Source organism: Protopterus annectens, chromosome 8.part0 (assembly GCF_019279795.1).
Source record: "Protopterus annectens isolate FY-2018-M chromosome 8.part0, PAN1.0, whole genome shotgun sequence".
NCBI lineage: Eukaryota > Metazoa > Chordata > Ceratodontiformes > Protopteridae > Protopterus > Protopterus annectens.
In genome coordinates, this window is record NC_056741.1 from 1,919,524,112 (window position 1) to 1,919,545,191 (window position 21,080).

The window sequence follows — 21,080 nt, forward strand, 5'->3', positions numbered from 1 at the left end:
CAGGGAAGAGGTGACAGCAACCGATGCCGGACCTAGACTTTGGAATTGTGGCCGACTGAGGGTAGCCTGCCAGCAGGATAACCCAAGAGTAATGACTACAACAGTGAATACACTCGAACATCTACATTTATGGTAGGTACATAACTGTACTTTCTGGGGATGTAGATGTGGGGGGGTGCAGGGAGGCTTGCCTCCTCCTCCCAACAAAAAGAAGTTTAAAGTAGAACAGCAATTTTTGAGATTCACTCTTCTCTGAGTTTTCAGTCTGGTTTTTCGGAACTCGCCATTTTGAGTGGTGACATTTCAATAGGGAGTCATTCTGGCCACTGTCCCTTGTGCCAAGGTAGCAACACCCAGAGTTAAAGGAGTTCTTCCTTTCACTTTTACTCAGGTGGCAGTTCTCCCTTACTGCCCTTCTGTGATTGCATACTCTGCAGCCTTAAAATTTCTTCATGGAAGTCTGTTCTATTTTTTGCAATGTGTGTGTTCTAGGAGGGTTGTGGGGTTGCAGGCTCTTATGATTTCAGTCCTGCTTACATTGATGTCCATTTCTAATGACAGTGCATTTGTTCCTAATGTTGACTTGGACATTGCCTTAAACTAGAATAATCAGCTTCCTTCCTTCCTTTTTTTTATCCTCTGAATCAGTGTGTGTCTTGTTTCTCCTGGATCCTAGAAATTATTGTTCATTTGCGGTGTTATAAGTGTAAAGTTTCAAAAATGTGATCAGTTGTCGCTTTTGCCCCTGACATGTTTAGCAAATGTGTTAGAAGGCAGTCCATAAGCTTTTAAAATCTGAAGTATAGATGGCCCAGGTGGCATCCTGCAACCCAGATAAGTGCAAGCTGCTTAATGACTAGTAACTAATGGATTTTACGTAAGTAGACTGTATCGGATGAGGGTCTGCAATTCACATAAATTACATATGTAAATAAGTATGTGTTGTATATACATTCTGTCAGGTTAGATATGTTCAGATATGACTGCCGCCATGCACATCACTGGGCATGCCTGTATGTGCAAAGCTATTACTCTGCTCACCACTTACTTGGAAATCAAACTTGCCTACATGGTCCAAATCTAATTCCACTTTAGAATTAATCCTGGACCTCTGTTGTACAACTGGGCTTTATTCATAACTAACAACCTTAACCAGCTAACTTTCTTTACTCCACAGAGATTTTATATTAATGTAAATAACCTTGTTCTCAGCCTCTGTCCTATTAGTGACATTTTGTTAATGTTTATATTCTAAGTGATTATCCACTGCCTACATTTAAACGGTCTGTATTTTTTTAACTTATTATGGCTTATTACTACTAATGAAATGGTATAAAATCATACTGGTAAAAATGTAAATTCTACCTGTCTGCTATATGTCTATTTTTACTTATCTTGCTTATTACTACTATTGAATTTGTTTGCAAATCATGCTGTTTAAAAATGTTAATTGTACCTATGTGTTATATGTTTTGTACTGTAAACAGGTTCATAGGTAGGTACTAGGCTATCGGCCCAAGGGCCTAAGTAAGCCTAACCAACAAGGTTCCCTGGCTTACGCCACCCAAAAAAGTCATTTTCCTGTGCCCCTGTCGGGCAGAGCCACAGAAGTGATCCCCGGGGTGTATTTCCTATTTCCCATCCACTTATCAAGATTTTTCTTGAAGAGTGGTAATGAACTTTGCTTGACATAGATGGGTAGCTTGTACCAAGGTATGGGAAGTCTCTGGGACAGAAATCTATCCCTCCAGCATGTCCTATTTATTGTGGTGACAAGGTTTATGTCCCTAGAGCGTGTAGCTCGGAGGGAGTGGGATTTCTTTAGGTGTAGCATATCCAACAGCTCTGGGTTTGACATAGCTTTATATGTTAGGCAGAGATCACCTCGGAGTAGGTGATATGCTACGGAGTAAAGCTGGAGTTTTTTGAGACTGTCAGTGTAGGGCATCTGTTTGAGGCCAGTAATCCTCTTAGTGAGGTACTTCTGTGGCCTTTCCAGCTGCTGCAGATGTCTTGTGAGGTACATTCCAAAAGGGGCATTGTACTCTATAATGGGTCTAATGAGTGTCGAGTAGAGGGGAACAATTACCTCTTTTTTCCTAGATGAGAACCCTTTTGTGATGAGGTGTGCCATGTAGAAGGATTTCCTGACTACTGTGGCAATGTGATTGTCAAAGGAGAGACTAAATGGAGCTTTTCTCCCCAGGCCTCCACTGAAAATGGGTTTCTGACCCAGTGGACTTTCCTGGTCAAGAAATGTCAATAAAAAATAAATAAATCTGTAGCTGCTGTTCATAGCAATCTTGTCAGACCGCATACAATATTAGGAAACTAAAGTTGTGGATCACTCCGTATCCACCCCAGATGCACAGGAGGATCAGTTTTACATATGCCTGTAATACTCTTCAGTCATGTCATTGGCTTGTTCTTAAAATTTTCACTTAACATTACTATGATTATAGAATAGGTGTCATTAGCATGTTATGGATAAAGTACAACTGTTGCTTCCATTGGCAGGAAGTCAACTGTGTCACTGGGTTTGGGGGGGGTGAGCTGAGTGTAGTTGTGGCAGTCACTCCAGAAATCAGGATATATATTGGTTTCTCTGTCTTAAATATATGATCCATTGTGTATCATCTCATCAGAGAGAGATTGCTCAGCTCTGTCATTTTGAGCGACATATCACTGTTGCACTTCAGGTTCCATGGTAGTCCTGTTTTTTGTGAGGTTGTCTGCAGATGCACCCTGGTAGTTCCTATTCTTTGTGTATATTCCCTATTTGGATACCTGGATATTTCTGGTATGCAGTTTTGAATGCCTTTCTGCCATTGCATACTGGCTGGCTGAGTCGCACATGGCTGTGATAGACGTTCTAGATCTGTGAGTGTGCATATTTTTCATCTTCTTGTAGCTTAATCAGTCATTTTGGTACGACTTCCATTTAAGAACCATGCAAACCTTACTGTCTTCCTTAATTGGAAGAAATAATTTTATTAATTGAGTTATGCAAATGAAATATTAATGCCGCATAACTATGGATCTTTAAGTAAATGCAGATAGCAAAGAAAATCTAGGTTTTCTTTTTTGTTATAAATTTTTTGATAGTGACCTGAAAAAATGAGTCCCAAGTGATTTTTATGAGTATTAATTAAATTATTGTTGCCCTTTTGAGAAGACTAGGTTTTGAACTGCTTTTTTGTTTTAAGTGACTGAGCATTCTGTTATAGGTACTGCACAATGAAGCTGGCTAGGAAATCCGTAATATATTACAAAAACTTAATTCACAGTGCTAAAAGAAAAGCAAAGTTCAACAAAGTGAATGTTTCAACTGTGCATGTTAACAGATTTAAGTAAATACCTTTTTAACTTTCACAGGCCCATCAGATTCAGGAAATGTTTCCACAGGTACCTTATCACCTCATTTTACAAGATCTCCAACTGACACGCTCTGTGGAAATTACAACCGATAATATTTTAGAGGGACGAATTGAGATCCCCTTTCCTATACAGGTTTGCATTTTTTTATTGGTCACATTGTATTATGAAATATGCTGGGTAGTAATCTTTTATTTCACTTGTATAATCAACGTTATTCTGTATACAGATATCTTGAGGATAAAGGTGCCTATTCTGTCACCAGTAATAAGTCATATATTCAAGTTTTATTTTTTTTGGGGGGGGGGGTCGGGGGGTACATGCAGGGCTAGGACTGTGGGCAGCTGCATTGTCTTAGGTTCAGTCCTGACCTCAAGTTCCTGCATAAGTGGAGTTTATTCCTTTTATGTTTGTATTAAGTTTTTATAAGCATTCCATTCCTCCCTCTTCCAAAAACATGCTTAGTTGATCAGCTAATTAATTCATACATATAACATTTGCTTTTGTGAACCAGATCATTCCTGAAGAGAGTTCAAAGACTAGCTCATTCACCTGGTCAACAAATAATAAATATAAAACTGGCACAGAAGCTGGGTGTTAGGGTGTCATGCATCATTCATATATTTTCATAGATCCATTAGTGTAAGGACATAAACAGAGACAAGACTATATGTGTTTCATGGTGTACTTGAGAAGAAAAGGTCCTGCCAGAGCCTGGACGATGGCTCAGCCTTGAGAGTCTTTTCTTATAATTCTTGTCACTTTTTTGAAAGCCAACTGTTAAACAGACAATTACTTACACCAGACTGCTTAGACAAGAGCTTCCCTTGACCACATTCGGAAGTCATTCATTCAGTACTGTATCAAGGTGTAATTAGAATGTTTAATGTGTTAAGAACAGCCTATTTTGTACACCCATCTCTTAGTAGCAGCTGTGCTTCTTCAGTCCTTTCCTAATATATGGGTTCCTATTTTCATTGTGCTTTGCACTGATTGCGTTATACTTTATCCATCAGTGTTTACTTCTGGGAGTGTTAATATGGTTGCTATGACAGTAGGCATTTTTTCTCCCCTGTGTAGCTGTCTTTTACCGTATCCTTAGAGTGGATTACTGTACCAGTAAATCTTGACATTTTGATTTACAGGCATTGTCTGTCCCTGTTCACTTTTGGTTCAGACAGGTTATCACCTGCCCCATTTTTTCTCCAGTGAGGATCACTGCTATGTCTCATGTTTACTTGGGGCAGGTACATACTTGTCTGAGACATACATTTATCCATTGTGTCATTTATTTATTCTCACTTTCCCAGGACAGCAGGTGTATTAGTGCCAGAATAATTTCTTATATATAGTGGCTGACTCTAGTATGACATTTTTTTTAAACATCTGAAGGAAATTCAGAGAAAAATTCACCTTGATAAAGTATATCTGTGTTATGCATTTGTTCTATTTGTACTCTTCTCTCTGGTAACTGTCTTTGTGGAGCTATGCATGTTTTGCTGGTGGTCACAAAGGTTTTCCTCCAGGTACTCTGGTTGCATCCAAGGTTGTTTGACAACATTAAATTGCCTTTGTGTATGTTATATCCTTAATGTCTTTGCTTGGCAGTATAAGTCAGTCAGCACCCTTTGTTGATAACTGGGGGTCATGCCTGATCAAGAGTGCCTTGCACTGTTAGTTGCATTTGTTTTTTTCCTTTCTTTTGTTTCATGCCTTTGAGCAGTTTTGATGAGTTGTCTTCACTGCACATTTTTACATCTTTTTCCAAGTGTCTGAATGTATCAGTAACACTGCTGTATTTATGCTTGCAGTTTAATGTTCAGAATACCTGTTGGAGTACAGTAACTTTGTTGTTGCTACTGCATTTTTTTTTTAAAACCTGCATCAGTGTTTAATACTTGGTAGAAACCTTGAAACACAACAATGAACAAGTAGCATTTTGTGTAGTATCTTGTTTGGCTGAAGTATTGTCAACCCATGACTCAAAGAGCACCTACCTTCACATGCCTATAAGCAGAAAAAAAAGAAAAGTCCTAAAATTTACAGCAGGAAACATAGGTAATCCAGCAAGCTCGAGTCAGGTCTGCTAACCCACCTGTGACCCAGAGGGGTGACAGGAGCAACAAGAAGCAAAGTACAAAAGATTAGTCCAGATAAAATCACTTTATCTGGCAGATATTGGATTCCTTCTCTCTGATGCCCTCCCTGTGGGGGAAGAAAAATAAAAGCCTTTTAACAAAAGAGTGATGATGATCGTGTTTCACTGTTGCAGTCATCACATTTGGGTCATCTGCCTGCAGGTAGCCCTCAACCGGCCTGAATACCAGAGTCTTCAGATTTCTGCATCAGATGCTGTCTCTTCTTCCATGACGTCAGGTCGTCAGGGGTATAAAACATGCAGCTGACGCCATTACATTAGTCTTTCTTGCCGTGCGGTGCCAGAAGCAGTTCCCAAATGTGCCGGTCGTCCGACTCCTGAAATTTTCGTTTTTGAGTTTCAGACCCAAAGTCTGCAAAAAAGATAAGTACCCCATTGGGAGTCCTTTTTCTTACTCCAACCGATGTCAGTAAAAGTTAACAATTGTCTTATCTGTGGAAAGCAAATACCTCATAGAGATTTTCATTTGTACTGCATCCCCTTTTAGGCCCAGACCACGATGTCCCTCGCTGTCGGTTTTGTGCCTTGTTCAACCCTCAAACTATTCGTCGTTGGGCTATTTTTGCAGCTAATTACTTTCGCACTCAATCTCAGTACTCCGAAATGGCTTTAAGCCATCCGACTACCGATCTTCTGAAAAAACGTAAGGCTAAAGACAGAGACAGACCTCATAGGTCAAAAACTGCCGCCGCTTCCGTTAAGCTAGTTGCCAGTCCACCGGTACTCAGTGAGGCGCTTTCGCAGCCCCTGATACCTCAGGCCTCTTCTGAGACCCATTCGGAGTCCGGTATGCCGTGAGATGCTTCTTCGACTATGGAACCTGTGTATGTCTCTACCTTGGATGGGTCCCGAGCCGCTGTGCAGGCACCGGCTTCCAAGGGTGTATTCAGGCCTACAGACATTCATATTAAACCGGCGCATTTGTTTCCATCCAGAAGGTCTGAATCTATCAGGCCTAAAACTCGCACTACACCTAGAAACCCGACGACCAAACTACATGCTCAGGCCCATAGGCCTCAAAAACAAATGCTTAGAATGGCTGAAGACCTTATTACCTTAATTAGGGGAAGCCAGCCTTCCCCCTCTAAGAGACCTAGAACTTAATTTCTTTCTGATTCTTCTGATCAAGAATCTGATATTTCTGCTCCTTCTGATTACCAGGATTTACCCTTATCTACTTATAAGCATTCTCCCCTCCAGAACATCTTTCTTTCGGTGAAACCTTGCATACTCTTAGAGAGCATTTCCGTTTGGAAAGCCAGGATTACTCTGACTCCAAAAAGAGACATAGAGAGTTTCTACTCCTGCCTCAACACAGGCCTTTAGCTATCCTTCCTGTTTTGGACATTGTAGATAATGCTTTCTTAGAATCTAGCCTTACCCCAGACACTTTTCCTCCAGCTCCCAGAAAACCTGACCAGTACTACAGCGTACCTGACTCTCACAAGTTCCTCTTCAAGAATCCTTCTGCGGATCCAGAGATCATTTCCCTAGGACCTAAAGGCATTTAGGCCACTGCTGCTAAAAATCCTACCCCTTCTGATAGAGATTCTAGAGCCTTAGACAGATGGGGTAAGAAGGTATGCACTCCTGCTACTTTGGCCATTAGGGCTTTAAATTGCCAGTTTCATATGTTAATGTATCAGAAGCATGTTATGGGACTGCTTAAACAGAAAATGATGTTGATTCCTGACTGTGCTGAACACAAAGAATTACAAGATTTTAATGCATTTGGCAGAACAATTTGGCAAACATACTTTGCAGTGTGGATGTCCTTCAAGGATGCATCTGCAGTCCTAACGTATGGGTTGTCCTGCCTCAGGCAGCCCTTCGGTCGGCCGGATTCCAAAGTCTGGGTCTAGCTTCGGCTGATGTTGCACTTCACCCGACGTCATAGCTGCAGTCAATTGGGTATAAAGGCATCAGCTGACGCCATTTTCCTCAGTCTTTCTTGCCGCGTGGCGCCCGAAGCAGAAGCTGTTCGCAAGTGCCGGTCGGTCAGAACCAGAGATTACTACTACCGAAGACTTCTAAAAAGCTAAGTACCCCGTTGGGGACTCTTTCTTGCCTCAGCCGATGTCAGAAAAAGTAAATAACTGATGTTAAGTTGTCTATCTCGCCTTCATTCTTGCTGGATGGGTTCGGAGCCGACCTCGGCTCCGACTCGGCCACTCTAAAAGCTCGAGAGTTGGTTCCACCGGCTCGAGGCTCCCCTTATATCCCACAATGCTAGGCGGTATTACCTCAGATCTCGTTTGCCGCTACAGCGATCGAGGTGTTTGGTTTCTACCGGCTTCAGGTCAGTTATTATAGAGTAATCTATAGTGAATTTAAACCCCTTTAATTTAATCTTTTATAGTTATTTCCCTTATCTTAGTGGATTTTGACCCTTTTCCTTCTGTTTATCCACCGTTTTTTCCACAAAGAACTTATAAGTTCTTCCCTCAGGCCTTCGGGCCCTTCCATCCCCTTAGTGGAGTGTATGTGTTTTTTGTTAGGGATCTAAAAAAGATCTAATCTTCTTGTTTTTAGTTAAACTTGTGTAAAGTGTAATTTTTTTAGTTAAACTTGTTTAAAGTGTAATCTGTGTGCTTGAGTGTGTGTGTGGTTACACTTTCCTTGACAATGTCTAAGGACTCAAAGGTCTCAGGCTTCAAGAAGTGTGACTCGTGCTGTCAGAAAATGTCTCTGACAGACTGTCACACTTCTTGTGTGTACTGCCTGGGACCTTTACACCTGCAGGACTCTTGTGCTGTATGCCATGGCTTCAGCCCTAGAGTCCTGCAGGAAAGAAAAAACAAACTCATTTTAAGAGGTTTGCTAAAGCCTGAGGGTTCCCTTTCTGCTACTTCGGGCAAACCCTCTAAGGCTTCTAGGTCCTCGACTCCAGCTTCTGAGTTGAGGCCTAAAGCTTCGAAACCTCCTGCTACATCGGCTCCGGCTGGAGCCGATGAGTCTCAAACTACAGCTTCTGTGGTTTCCTCGGCTCCGGCTGGAGCAGAGGCATTGGAAATTCCTGGGTCGGCTCCGATCGGACCATCGAAGCCGACATCTAGAAAGAGGTCTAGGTCACCTTCCCTTGGCTCCGTTCATTCGGCTCCAGCGTCTCCCTTGCTGTCTGAACGGAGCCATAGATCTCACTCCTCTAGGTCATCGAGGCTTTCGGATCATGACCTTCAGAGGGTAGTGAGTCGACTTCTTAAGTCCGAGGCACTGGCCCAAATGCTTCAGAGCCCGACTCATCAGTCGATGCTTGAACCTATCCCTCAAAATATTCCTCCTCCGACTCCTTTGAGCTCGGAGCCGGGGCGTTTCGGAACCGAGACTGTGGTAGCGTCGGAACCGATACAATTGTCTTCGGTTCCGTCGTTGGCTCCGATTTCTTCCTTTGAAGAATCTCGGCGCCGGACTTCCCTCGTCGGCTCCGAGGGGGTGAGTGGCATCGGACCCTTGTCCGACCCCGCTCTCCCTCTCGGTGCTTCGGCGCTGGCGAGTTCGGCTCCGACATCGACCTCGGAGCCATCACTGTCGGTGCAGAGGGAGGTTCTCAGTTTTTCGGAGCGGGGACCTCTGGCTCTGCCTGACAGGGGTGCGTTCGAGGTCATGCGGAGTGTGTTGGAACCTGGTTCAACTCCACAGTCGGCTCCGTCCGCCCCTCCCTCCTCGGTGCCTCAGGTTATGTCTACTCACTCCCTCATCCCAGACCGCAGAGAGCTAGCTCCTCAAGAATCCCCTGTGGGGATCTCATCCTCTTCCGAGGCCTCTCCTGAATTGGCAGGTGAGCCCCCTAGGAAGAGAAAGTGTAAGAGGAAACACATAGACTCACCTGAGTCTGTCACCTCTGACACAGATTTAGAGGATTCCCCCCCCGTTCCCCTTCTGAAGATGTCTCCTTTGCAGACATTCTAGAGATCCTGAAACAGAGGGGAAATTGGCCAGCCCTTAACCCATCGGAGGATGAATCTGTGTATCTTGAGGCGTTTGGCTCTCGCCCTTCCACCTCCTGGGTGTCCCCCCCCCCTTTGACCCCCTCATGCAGGTGGTAGCAAAAAAGGCTTGGACGGCTCCTGACTCAGTGGACCCCACCCCCAGGAGACCTTCAAAGTTTATAACAGCTCCAGCAGATAAGCAATTTCTAACCAAAGGGGTTTCTGTGGATGCTATGGTGGTAGCTGCTGCCACTAAAAAGGAACTAGCTGATCCTTCGGTGCCTGTCCATCCTCCTAACAAGGAATCTAGGTCTATGGACAGGTACGGGAAGCGGATGTTTTCGTCAGCGACCTTTGCTATGCGTTCGCTGAACTACCTATGCCATTTCACTCATCTTCAAAGAGACTTGATCAAGGAAGCGAGTGAGATGTTGAGGGATCCTACAGCTGCGGGTTTTCAAGACAAGATGAACACTCAGCTGGCTACCCTGAACTCTATAGCTAACTCCTCCATGCGCCTCCTTTCATACGCGGCTGATGGAGCGAGCAGAGCCGCAGGGACAGGTGTCGCCTTACGCCGGCATGCCTGGATGCGGCTATGTAATTTTGCGGACCCCTTTAAAACGTCTTTCACTAATTCCCCGTTTGATGGATCATCTCTCTTTGGTCCTCAAGTGAAAGAAACCTTGACGAGGTGCGAGACTGATGGCAAAACTCTTTCTGCCGTCGGAGTCCGTTTTTCTACTCCTTCTAGGCCTTACCCCAAAGGCCAGAAAAGTGGGAAAATGTGGTTCCACAAACAATCCCAAGGGACTTTGCCTGATGCACAGTCGGTTCCCCTCCAGAGGCAGAGGGGGGAACAATAATGGTAGACGTCGCCCTAGAGGCAGGGGGGGTCCGCAGAACCAGGGCAATCGAGAAACCTTTTCCGATAAGCCCTTCCAACATCCCTGAGGTGTTGCCCGACTGTCCACCTTCGGAGGCAGTCGGGGGAAGATTGTCACTGTACCCAGAAGCCTGGCGATCCCTAACTCAAGACAAGTGGGTACAGTCCATCATTTCCGAAGGCTATTCCATTCCATTCTTTCGTATTCCAAATCAATCAAAAAAATCCCTTCCAGATGTTCCACTCCCTCAAAGGGATCAAGCAGTGTTGGAAATTTCAAAGTTGCTTGCAAAAGAGCTATTCAGCCAGTGCCAGCAGACCAGCAAGGATCCGAACCTACTCCAAATTCTTTTTGGTTCCAAAGAAAACAGGGGACTGGAGACCCATTTTGGATCTCAGTATCTTGAACAAGTCAGTCAAGAAAACAAGATTTCGGATGGTCACGCTACAATCCATCCTACCCCTATTGGGAAAGGAAAACTGGATGTGCTCTATAGACCTCCAGGATGCGTACTATCATATAAAAATGAACAGACGCTCCAGGAGATTTCTCCGCTTCCGGCTGGGAGCCAGTCACTTTCAATTCAGAGCCCTGCCCTTTGGTCTCACCACTGCCCCCCGGGTGTTTACCAAATGCATGGCAGTGGTAGCTTCTCACCTGAGACGTCAAGGATTCCAGGTGTTTCCATATTTGGACGACTGGCTCCTCACAGCTCCTACCAAGCATCTTCTTCTTATGGCCAGAGACTACACCTTTCGCATTTGTCAAAAGTTAGGCATCTCAATAAATTGCGAAAAGTCTGTTTTGTCGCCTTGTCGTGCTATTACCTTCATAGGCGCAAATCTAGACACAGTCAACATGTCTGCGAGAGTAACAGACCAAAGAATAGCAGACATACGCAAACTGGTCTCCCTTCTATTCCACAGCAACAGAGTCAAAGCCAGATTAGTTCTGAAAGTACTGGGGATTATGGCGGCTGCTATCCCACTACTTCTATTAGCCAGATTCCACATGAGAATCCTTCAATGGATGCTCTTCACACAATGGTCGTACCAGCAACTTCCGATGTCCCACACCATTATGATTACGCAAGCATGCAAAAATCATCTCCTTTGGTGGATTTCTTCCCCCCAGCTCTTCCTGGGAAGACCCTTTGTTCCTTCCCCTCCGGTTGCTACTCTGACAACGGACGCCTCCCTGATCGGGTGGGGGGGCATTATCAGGGCAGAACAGTCCAGGGCATATGGCAACCAGACGAACGCCACTTGCATATAAATGTTCTAGAGATGAGAGCAGTGCTTTTAGCGTTGCAAGCCCTTCAAGACTCTCTTCCCTTGGGAACGATAGCAATCCAGACGGACAACATGTCTGTAGTGTGGTATATCAACAAACAAGGCGGAACCAGGTCCTATCCCCTATGTCGAGAAGCACTCAGACTGTGGCAATGGGCGATTTCTTCTCAGCGGTTTCTTATAGCAACGCACATCCCCGGGAAGTCCAATCTAATCGCGGACAAGTTGAGCAGAGCTATCCTCATGCCTCACCAGTGGTCTCTGAAAGATTCTATTGCGGAGAAAATTTTTCTCAAGTGGGGTCAGCCTTGCTGCGATCTTTTTGCTACTCCCCAAAACAAGTGCAGAGATTATTTCACCCTATTCCCGTTACCAGGCCAGCCCAGCAGAGACGCTCTAGTCCAAGTTTGGCCCCGGGGACTTCTGTACGCATTTCCTCCCTTCCCACTAATCTGTCAAGTGATACAGAAAGCTATCGCTCAGAAGGCCTCTTTGATCCTCATTGCTCCTTATTGGCCTCGACAGGTTTGGTTCCCCTTTCTACATCAATTTCTGTTGGAGCAACCTTGGCATCTGGACCTAGTTCCAGATCTTTTGATCCATCAATCGGGTCAGTTACATCGCTCCCTCCCCTCTCTGAACCTCACTGCTTGGTTCCTCCAATTCCAACCTTAGCCAGGCTTCCTCAAATATCTCACTCTGTTAGAGATATTTTGATAGCTTCCCATAAATCTTCCACTCGGAGGATTTATCTTAGTAAGTGGAAACGTTTTGCCTATTGGGCTCAAGAAAGGGACATAGATCCTTTCACTGCTTCCATCCAGATAGTCCTTGATTTTCTAGCTGGACTTTTCCATGCAGGTTCATCTTATTCTACTCTTAAAGTTCAATTGGCAGCTATTTCTAACTTTCATGTGGGCGTTTCAGATTCTGCCATCATGTCTCACAGGCTTTGCAAAGCTTTTTTGAAAGGAGTTTTTCTTCTCAGACCTCCTATAAGAAATCCTCCTCCTTCTTGGGACCTTAATTTAGTTCTCACATCTTTGATTCTTCCCCCTTTCGAACCTGCAGCTTCCTGTTCATTGAAATTGCTATCCTGGAAGACTCTCTTTCTGGTAGCTATTACGTCAGCCAGAAGGGTCTCAGAACTTCATGCACTCAGCAGTCAACCTCCGTATCTATTGTTTCATAAAGACAGAGTGTCCTTACGAACCAATCCATCCTTTTTACCTAAAGTAGCCTCTGCATCTAACCTAAATCAAACCATTGACCTCCCTGTGTTTTTTCCTAACTTTTCTAACAGGTCTGAACAAAAATTGCATTGGCTAGATGTTCATAGTCAGTTAAGGTATTATTTGGATAGAACCAAACAGATCAGAAAAACTGACCAATTGTTTGTCTCTTATGCAGAAGGCAGAAAGGGACTCTCAGTTTCGAAGGTATCACTCTCCAGATGGCTAACATCTCTAATTTCCTTTGTTTATGAAATTAGACACCAAAAGCTGCCTAACAAACCTAAGGCCCACTCCACCAGAGCTTTGGCTACTTCTGTAGCCTTCCAAGACAGACTGCCTATTGACACCATTTGTGCAGCGGCTACTTGGGCTACTCCTCACACTTTCATTTCTCATTATAAGTTGGATTTAGCTTCTAGAAATAGAGCTAACTTTGGTTCCACTGTTCTCAAGAGTCTGTTCCGATAGGCCACCCGGGACAAGGTGCTAGGGACGCAGTCCCATCCAGCAAGAATGAAGGCGAGATAGACAACTTAACATATAGAAGTTATGTTCTTACCATAACGTTCCATGTTAGTTGTCTTCTTCTCGCCTTCTTTCTTGCGTCCCACCCTCCTTCCCCCTAGCCTGGACAGACCTAGAGGAGTTTGATTGTGACCTCTTTTTCTACCACCTCTATTGTATATAGGTATATGCTATACTGTGCATATATTCTTTTCATCAGGTTTCAGGTCACCTTCTTCCTTTCCTTTTATAGAGGTGGATTTTTCCCTTTTCCAGTGGTTCTGGAGTTATTTTTGGCTGGGCCTAGCTTACAAACGAGATCTGAGGTAATACCGCCTAGCATTGTGGGATATAAGGGGAGCCTCGAGCCGGTGGAACCAACTCTCGAGCTTTTAGAGTGGCCGAGTCGGAGCCGAGGTCGGCTCCGAACCCATCCAGCAAGAAAGAAGGCGAGAAGAAGACAACTAACATGGAACGTTATGGTAAGAACATAACTTCTATTTTAACTTGTGGGAAACAAATACCTCATAAGGATTTCCACTCTTACTGCCTTCCTTGCTTAGGCCCAGACCACGACGTAGCAGCTTGTCTAGCCTGTACTTCCTTCAACCGACGGACACTTAGACGTCGGTCGGAGTTTGCAGAGGAGTTTTTCGGCCCCGCTTTTGCTTACAACATGCCGTCGGAGACTCCGACTTCACAATTAGCTAAAAAGCGTAAGGAAAAGGACCGACACTCGCGGTCCGTGGTTACGGCCGAAACCGCGGTTAAGCCTACCGCGAGTGTCTCGGTTTCGGCTGAAACCGAGTCCCCGGTTCTTCCTTCGGCCGAAAGCATGCCTCCTACAACCGAGGCCTCATCCAGCATGGCTGAATCTGCTACTGAATTTCCACCTGCTGTTGCAGGTTCTCAGGATTTATCAGATACCATTCCCCTAGACATATTTACTCCTGCACGTGGAGCTGCTAGGCCCCCTGCATCCATGTCTATCAAGGCTTTTTCTAGGGCTAAAGCAGCTAAATCTTCTAAGGCCTTGCCTGCAAAAACCCCCTCACACAGGCCTAGCTCTAGTACCCAAATGCTCAGCCTGGCAGAGGATCTCATTTCTTTGATCAGGGGATCCCAACCTCACCCTGACAGGGCCTCTCATCCCCCTCCAGAGAAGAGGCCTAGAGCAGAGCCCCCCGAGCCAGTTTCTACAGACTATTCCTCTGATGATTCAGAAAACTCAAATCCTCCAGAAGGCCCTTATTCTCCATATGAGGACTCTGACGCAGAAGACTCCATTCCTTCTGCTTCTCCTCCTGAGGAATTTTCTTTTGGGGAAACCTTGCATGCTATGAGAGAACAATTTCAATGGCAGGGCCAGGATTTTTCAGATTCTAGGAAAAGGCTTAGGACCTTTTTACATTTGCCACAATAGGCCTTTAGCCATTCCTCCAGTACTTACAGTTGTGGATGATGCATTTAATGATGCTTGTACTGCCCCTGACTCTCTTCCCCCGGCCCCTGCTAAGCCCGACAGATACTACAGGGTCCCGGACACACATTATCATTTGTATAAGGCTCCTATTGCAGATCCTGAAACTATTTCACAGGGCCCCAAAGCTGTAGCAGCTGCCTCTGCCAAAAACCCCCTCCCCTCTGAAAGAGAATCTAGAGCATTAGAGAGATGGGGTAAAAAAAGTTTATACTTCTGCTACTCTTTCGGCTAGGGCCTTAAACTGTCAATTCCACATGATTCAGTATCAGGAATTTTTGTTAGATCAGCTAAATAAAAAACTGTCCTCTCCTGAACCTATAGACCGTAAGTCCCTTCAGGATTTGGTACATAACACTCAGCAGGTCAGTAATCATTCCTTAAAATGCGGCTATGATGCACTGGAGGCTTCCTTTAGATCAGCTATGACTGGCACAGTGATCAGAAGGCATGCATGGTTAAAAGAGCAATCCTTACCAGACCATATAAAGTCAAAGCTCCTAGATGCTCCCATGGAGAAACACAGTTTGTTTGGCTCCCCTGCACAGCAAGTGTTAAAGAAGGTGGAAGAAAAAGCAAAATCTGTCCAAACAGTCAAGGATTTCTTACAGGTCCAGCCTCCGAGGTTTAGTAGGAATTGGCCTTCGAAGAATTGGTCCTTTCCAGACACCACCAGAGCACAGAGAGGCAGAAATAGGCGCCCAAGAGGCAGAGGTCAATCCAGAGGTGCCTACAGGGGACGCCAGTGGCAGCCTAACAACCAGAGAAGTACTGCCACAGATCCAGCCACTACCACTTCCACAGGACAGTCACAGTGACTTGGCTCTTTTACCGCCTACCAGGGAACAACTAGAAGCACCCTTAGGCGGAAAGCTAGCCTTATTTTCAGTAAACTGGCATTACATTACAGGAGACAAATGGATTTTACAGACAATAGACAAAGGTTACAGGTTTCACTTCCATACTCTACCAAGGAAGAGAGGAGTGCCAAACCTACCACCAAACCAAAAAACAAACGCTCTAGAACAAATCGACCACTTACTAAGGATGAGAGCTATAGAAAAGGTACCGTCTATGGAACAAGGACAAGGATTTTATTCCAGGCTTTTCCTGGCACCAAGAAAGGAAAACCAATGGAGACCTATTCTCGACCTGTCCACTCTGAACACATATCTCATTGTTCCAAAATTCAAGATGCTGACCCTACAGCAACTTCTTCCCATGCTGGGCAAGGAGTCTTGGCTGGTGACTCTAGATCTCAAGGAGGCATACCTGCACGTCCCCATACGACCAGATTGCAGAAGATCTCAGATTTCTTGCAGGATCAGAGCATTATCAGTTCTCAGCATTGCCTTTTGGCTTATCTACTGCGCCCAGAGTATTCACAAAATGCCTGGCATCAGTAATTGCTCATTGCAGGCTTCAGGGAATTCAAATTTATCCATACCTGGACGACTGCCTGTTACAAGCGGACAACAAAAACAAATTAACAAAAGATTTGAGAAAGGTTATTCACCTATTGCAAGCCCTGGGATACACAGTCAATTTAAAAAAGTCAAGGCTGATACCATCCCAAAGGATAACCTTCTTGAGTGCAGAACTGGACACATCAAATCAAATGGCATTCCTCACAGCAGAAAAGCAAAAGCAACTACCACTCTATTTCATGGCATTAACAACGCAGAACCAGCTTACAGCAAGGAAAGTCCTGCAAGCCCTGGGTTACATGGCATCCTGCATAATATTGATTCCACATGCCAGACTACATATGAGGAAGTTGCAATGGTACCTAAGGAATTTATGGTCTCAGCACAAGCACAGCTTAGAAGCCCAAATTCCAATAATTCCATGCTTGAAGCAAGAATTCCAGTGGTGGGCTCAGGCATGTCAATTGAACAAAGGACTGCCTTTCCACAGCCCTCACCCAAACCAGACTATCACCACGGACGCCTCAGACCTCGGTTGGGGGGCACACATGGTGGACAAGTGCATACAAGGCTTATGGACACAAGACCAGCTGACCCTACACATAAATCAAAAAGAGATGCTGGCAGTAAAACAGGCAATTCAGACATTCAGACCGTTTCTTCAACAAGGTCATTTGCTGATAAGGACGGACAACACCACAGTTATGTGGTATATCAACAAACAGGGAAGCATACATTCATATCCTCTATGCCGGATGGCAATGGACCTCTGGAATGTGGCCCTGAACCTCAACATTCAGCTCCAGGCCATATTTGTGCCAGGAAAAGAAAATATACTAGCAGACATCTTAAGCAGAACTACCACGGATGCCCACGAATGGATGCTGCATCCAGACATCTTCAGATCCATTACAAAGAAATGGGGACTACCAGAAATAGACCTGTTCGCATCCCCTCACAACCACCAATTGAGAAAATTCTGCACAAGGACATACCACCCACTTGCTTGGAAGGTGGACTCCCTATCCTTCAGTTGGAAAAACCTGACAGCATATGCATTCCCACCACTTCCTTTGATGCACAAAGTGCTACTGAAGATCAAAGAAGATCACCCAAGGATCATCCTGATAGCTCCAGACTGGCCGAGGCAGCATTGGTACCCGCTACTGAGGAGTATGTCTCGGGCACACGCATGGCCTCTACCTCTAGTTCTTTTACTGCTAACACAGAACAACTTCAAAATCCTGCATCCAAACTTGAAGACACTACATCTAGCTGCTTGGAACATTACATAAAACAAAACAACCCAGATTTATCTCAAAGGGTTAAAGACATTATCCTGGAGGCTCGCAGACCCTCCACAAGGAAAACTTATTCAGCAAAATGGAAAAGATACCTCATTTGGAGTGCAGCAAAAGGAGAAAATGTATCATTGGCAAACATGGCTAACATCCTGGAATATTTAGCAGAGCTTTTCCACAATGGCCTGTCTTACTCCTCCATTAAGATTCATGCATCAGCAATTTCAGCAGAATACAACATGGATCCTCCAGTTTTCTCTCATCCTCTACTCAGGCAGTTTCTGAGAGGAATTAAAAATGTAAAGCCTCCAAGGAAGCCACTTTTGCCTACATGGGACCTGAACTTTGTGTTAGAAAAGTTAACACTTCCCCCTTTTGAACCAGCAGCAACAGCAGAATTACAGTTCTTATCTTGGAAAACTGCTTTCCTGCTTGCAATCACTTCAGCAAGAAGGGTTTCTGAATTACAGGCATTAATGGCAGTACAGCCCTTCCTTATCTTCCATCAGGATAGAGTGTCCTTGAGAACTAATCCTACTTTTATGCCAAAGGTGGTCTCCAGGGTATCATTAAACCAAGCAATCCACCTACCAACATTCTTCCCCAACCCGCAGAACAGGGGGGAAAGACTACTGCATACCTTGGATGTGCACAGGCAATTGCGCTACTACCTGGACAGAACCAAGAACAACAGAAAAACTGACCAGCTTCTGGTAGCATATGCAACAGGAATGGAAGGAAAAGCAATTTCAAAACAGACAATTTCAAAATGGATAGGAAATTGCATTAGATTTTGTTATTCTTTTCATGGAAAGACAACTCCAGAAAACATCAGACCTCACTCCACAAGGGCTACAGCCACTACTACAGCTTTCTTATGAGGAGTGGCTACCAAAGACATTTTAGAGGCTGCTACTTGGAGCTCCATGCATACATTTGCCAAGCATTATAATCTACCTTTATACTCCAGATCCCGAGCAGGTTTTGCCACTGCTGTTTTGCAAGGGATCTTAACTTCACCATAATCTTCTTAGTGCCTCCTCCCCCAGTTTGGCTATGGTATTCTACCCATATGTTAGGACTGCAGATGCATCCTTGAAGGACATAGTACAGTTTTGTACCTACCATAAATGTAGATGTCCGAGAGGTATGCATCTGCAGTCAGGATTACCCACCCTCCTTCCCCTCTGTGGTACTCCTAGGGTATTTGCCCATCTTGTAGCTAGCTGGGGGAATCTATTATGGTGTATTTGTTTGTATATATGTATATACATGATTATTTTTATTTGCTCTCTACTGTTTGGAATCATTTGCATTTATCCAAATTTAGCCTTCTTAGAGGGCACCTGGCATCTGGGGCAAGAAACACTGAGGAAAATGGCGTCGGCTGATGCCTTTATACCCAATTGACTGCAGCTATGACGTCGGGTGAAGTGCGACATCAGCTGAGGCCAGACCCAGACTTTGGAATCCGGCCGACCGAAGGGCTGCCTGAGGCAGGACAACCCATATGTTAGGACTGCAGATGCATACCTCTCGGACATCTACATTTATGGTAGGTACAAAACTGTACTTTTTGATGCTTTAGAAGCATCTTGCAGGGCTGCTGTCACTGGTCTGTACTTAGAAGGCACGCTTGGCTTAAGGAACAAAACTTGCCAGATCATGTTAAAGCAAAATTACTGGATGTTCCCTTAAAGCAAGACCGCCTTTTGGCAGCAAAGCAGAAGTCCTCAAAAGGATGGAGGAAAAATCTAAATCTATGCAAACTATTAAAGATTTCCTACAAGTGCAGCCTCCCAGATTCAGTAGGCATTGGCCTTCAAAGAACTGGTCCTTTCCGGTCCCTTCCAGGCCTTCTCAGTCCAAACCCAGAAACAGCAGCCCACCTAGGCTACAGTCTCGGGCTACGCACAGGCCTAAGCAGTAGGGGTCTCCCACTTCCAAAGCAGGGAGTAGTAAGCCACCCCCATATGGTAAAATGGCACAATGACTTAAACTTAATCCTTCCAAGCCCTGCTCAACTACCTGCTCTTTAGGAGGAAAGCTCGCCCTGCATGCAAAAAACTGGGAACATATTACCCAGGACAAATGGGTTTTGAACATAGTTTCCCAAGGATACAGATTCCACTTCCACACACTACCAACCCCAAATGGTTGGCCAGACCTACCCCCAAATCAATGGGCAGAGGCCCCAACAGCAGGATGTTCATCGTGTTTCACTGTTGCAGTCATTACACTTGGGTTATCCTGCTGGCAGGCTACCCACAGTCGGCCTGAATTCCAAAGTCCTGGTCCGGCGTTGGTTGCTGTCTCCTCTTCCCTGACGTTAGTGCGCCAGGGGTATAAAAGATGCAGCCGATGCCATTTTCTTCAGTCTTTCTTGCCGCGCGGTCCCCGAAGCAAAAGCAGTTCACAAGTGCTGGTCGGCCAACTCCTGAGATTTTCAAATCGAATTTCAGATCCGAAGTCTTCATTAAAGCTAAATATCCCATTGGGGAAACTTTTTTCTTGCTCCAGACCGATGTCAGAAAAAGTTAACAATTGTATTTCTTGTGGGAAGCAAATACCTCATAAGGATTTTCATTCTTACTGTATTCCTTGCCAAGGCCCTGACCACGACGTTGCTAGCTGTCGTTTTTTTGCTAGATTTAACCAACGCACTATTAAGCGTCGGTACGATTTTGCCATTTTTTTTACTTTGGCCGAAGATTTAATTATATAATGTTGTGGGAACAGCCTGCGGCCGGAGTTTATAAAAAACGCAAGGAAAAGGACAGGCATCCGAGGACCAAAACCGACAACGAGGCCTCCGCTAGGTCAGTCGCCAGTTCTCAGTGAGGCACTTTCGCAGCCCCTGGTGCCCGCTACCTCAGAGCCACAGGCCTCTTCCAACTTCCAAGTGGAGCTGACTAGGCCTCTGGATACTCAAGGTATTGGACACTGAGCAGGCATCGGTTTCTGAGGGTGTTTTCAGACCTACACAGTTATATGTCAAGCAAACCTCAGCTTCAAAGGCAAAGACTAAAACAGCTCTAAAGACAAAGAAACAAGTACAGCATTCTCCTGGACAGACTTCCATGCCTAAGAAATGGATGCTTAAAATGGCCAAAGACCTAATTACTTTGATCAGGGGTTCCCATCCCCCTCCTGATAAGGGGCCTAGGCAAGAGAATATGATTCTTCTGATCAGGTTTCCATTTCCTCTGACTCCTCTTCTGAACAGGGATACTCTCTTCCTCCTTATGAGGATTCTGATGCTGAAGAATCTATTCCTTCAGCCTCTCCTCCTGAGGATTTTTCTTTTGGGGAAACCCTACATACCATGAGGGAGCATTTTCACTGGGAGAGCCAAGATTACTCAGAATCTAAGAAAAGGCTCAGAGACTTTCTTTTACTACCTCAGCACAGACTTCTTGCTATTTCACCTGTTCTAGACATTGTAGATGATGTATTTTCAGAGTCCGGCCTGTCTCCTTACCCCCTGCACCT

General features: G+C 44.9%; 1 protein-coding gene across 1 annotated transcript in view; it reads left to right on the forward strand.

Annotated features, from left to right (window-relative positions):
* The window catches only part of AMFR (autocrine motility factor receptor), a 1,369,298-nt gene that overhangs the window by 1,108,748 nt on the left and 239,470 nt on the right, over window positions 1–21,080 (forward strand). The window contains exon 15 of the mRNA XM_044081420.1: window positions 3,376–3,510. Within this exon, the coding sequence (XP_043937355.1) occupies window positions 3,376–3,510 (135 nt within the window). The remainder of the gene's footprint in view (window positions 1–3,375; window positions 3,511–21,080) is intronic.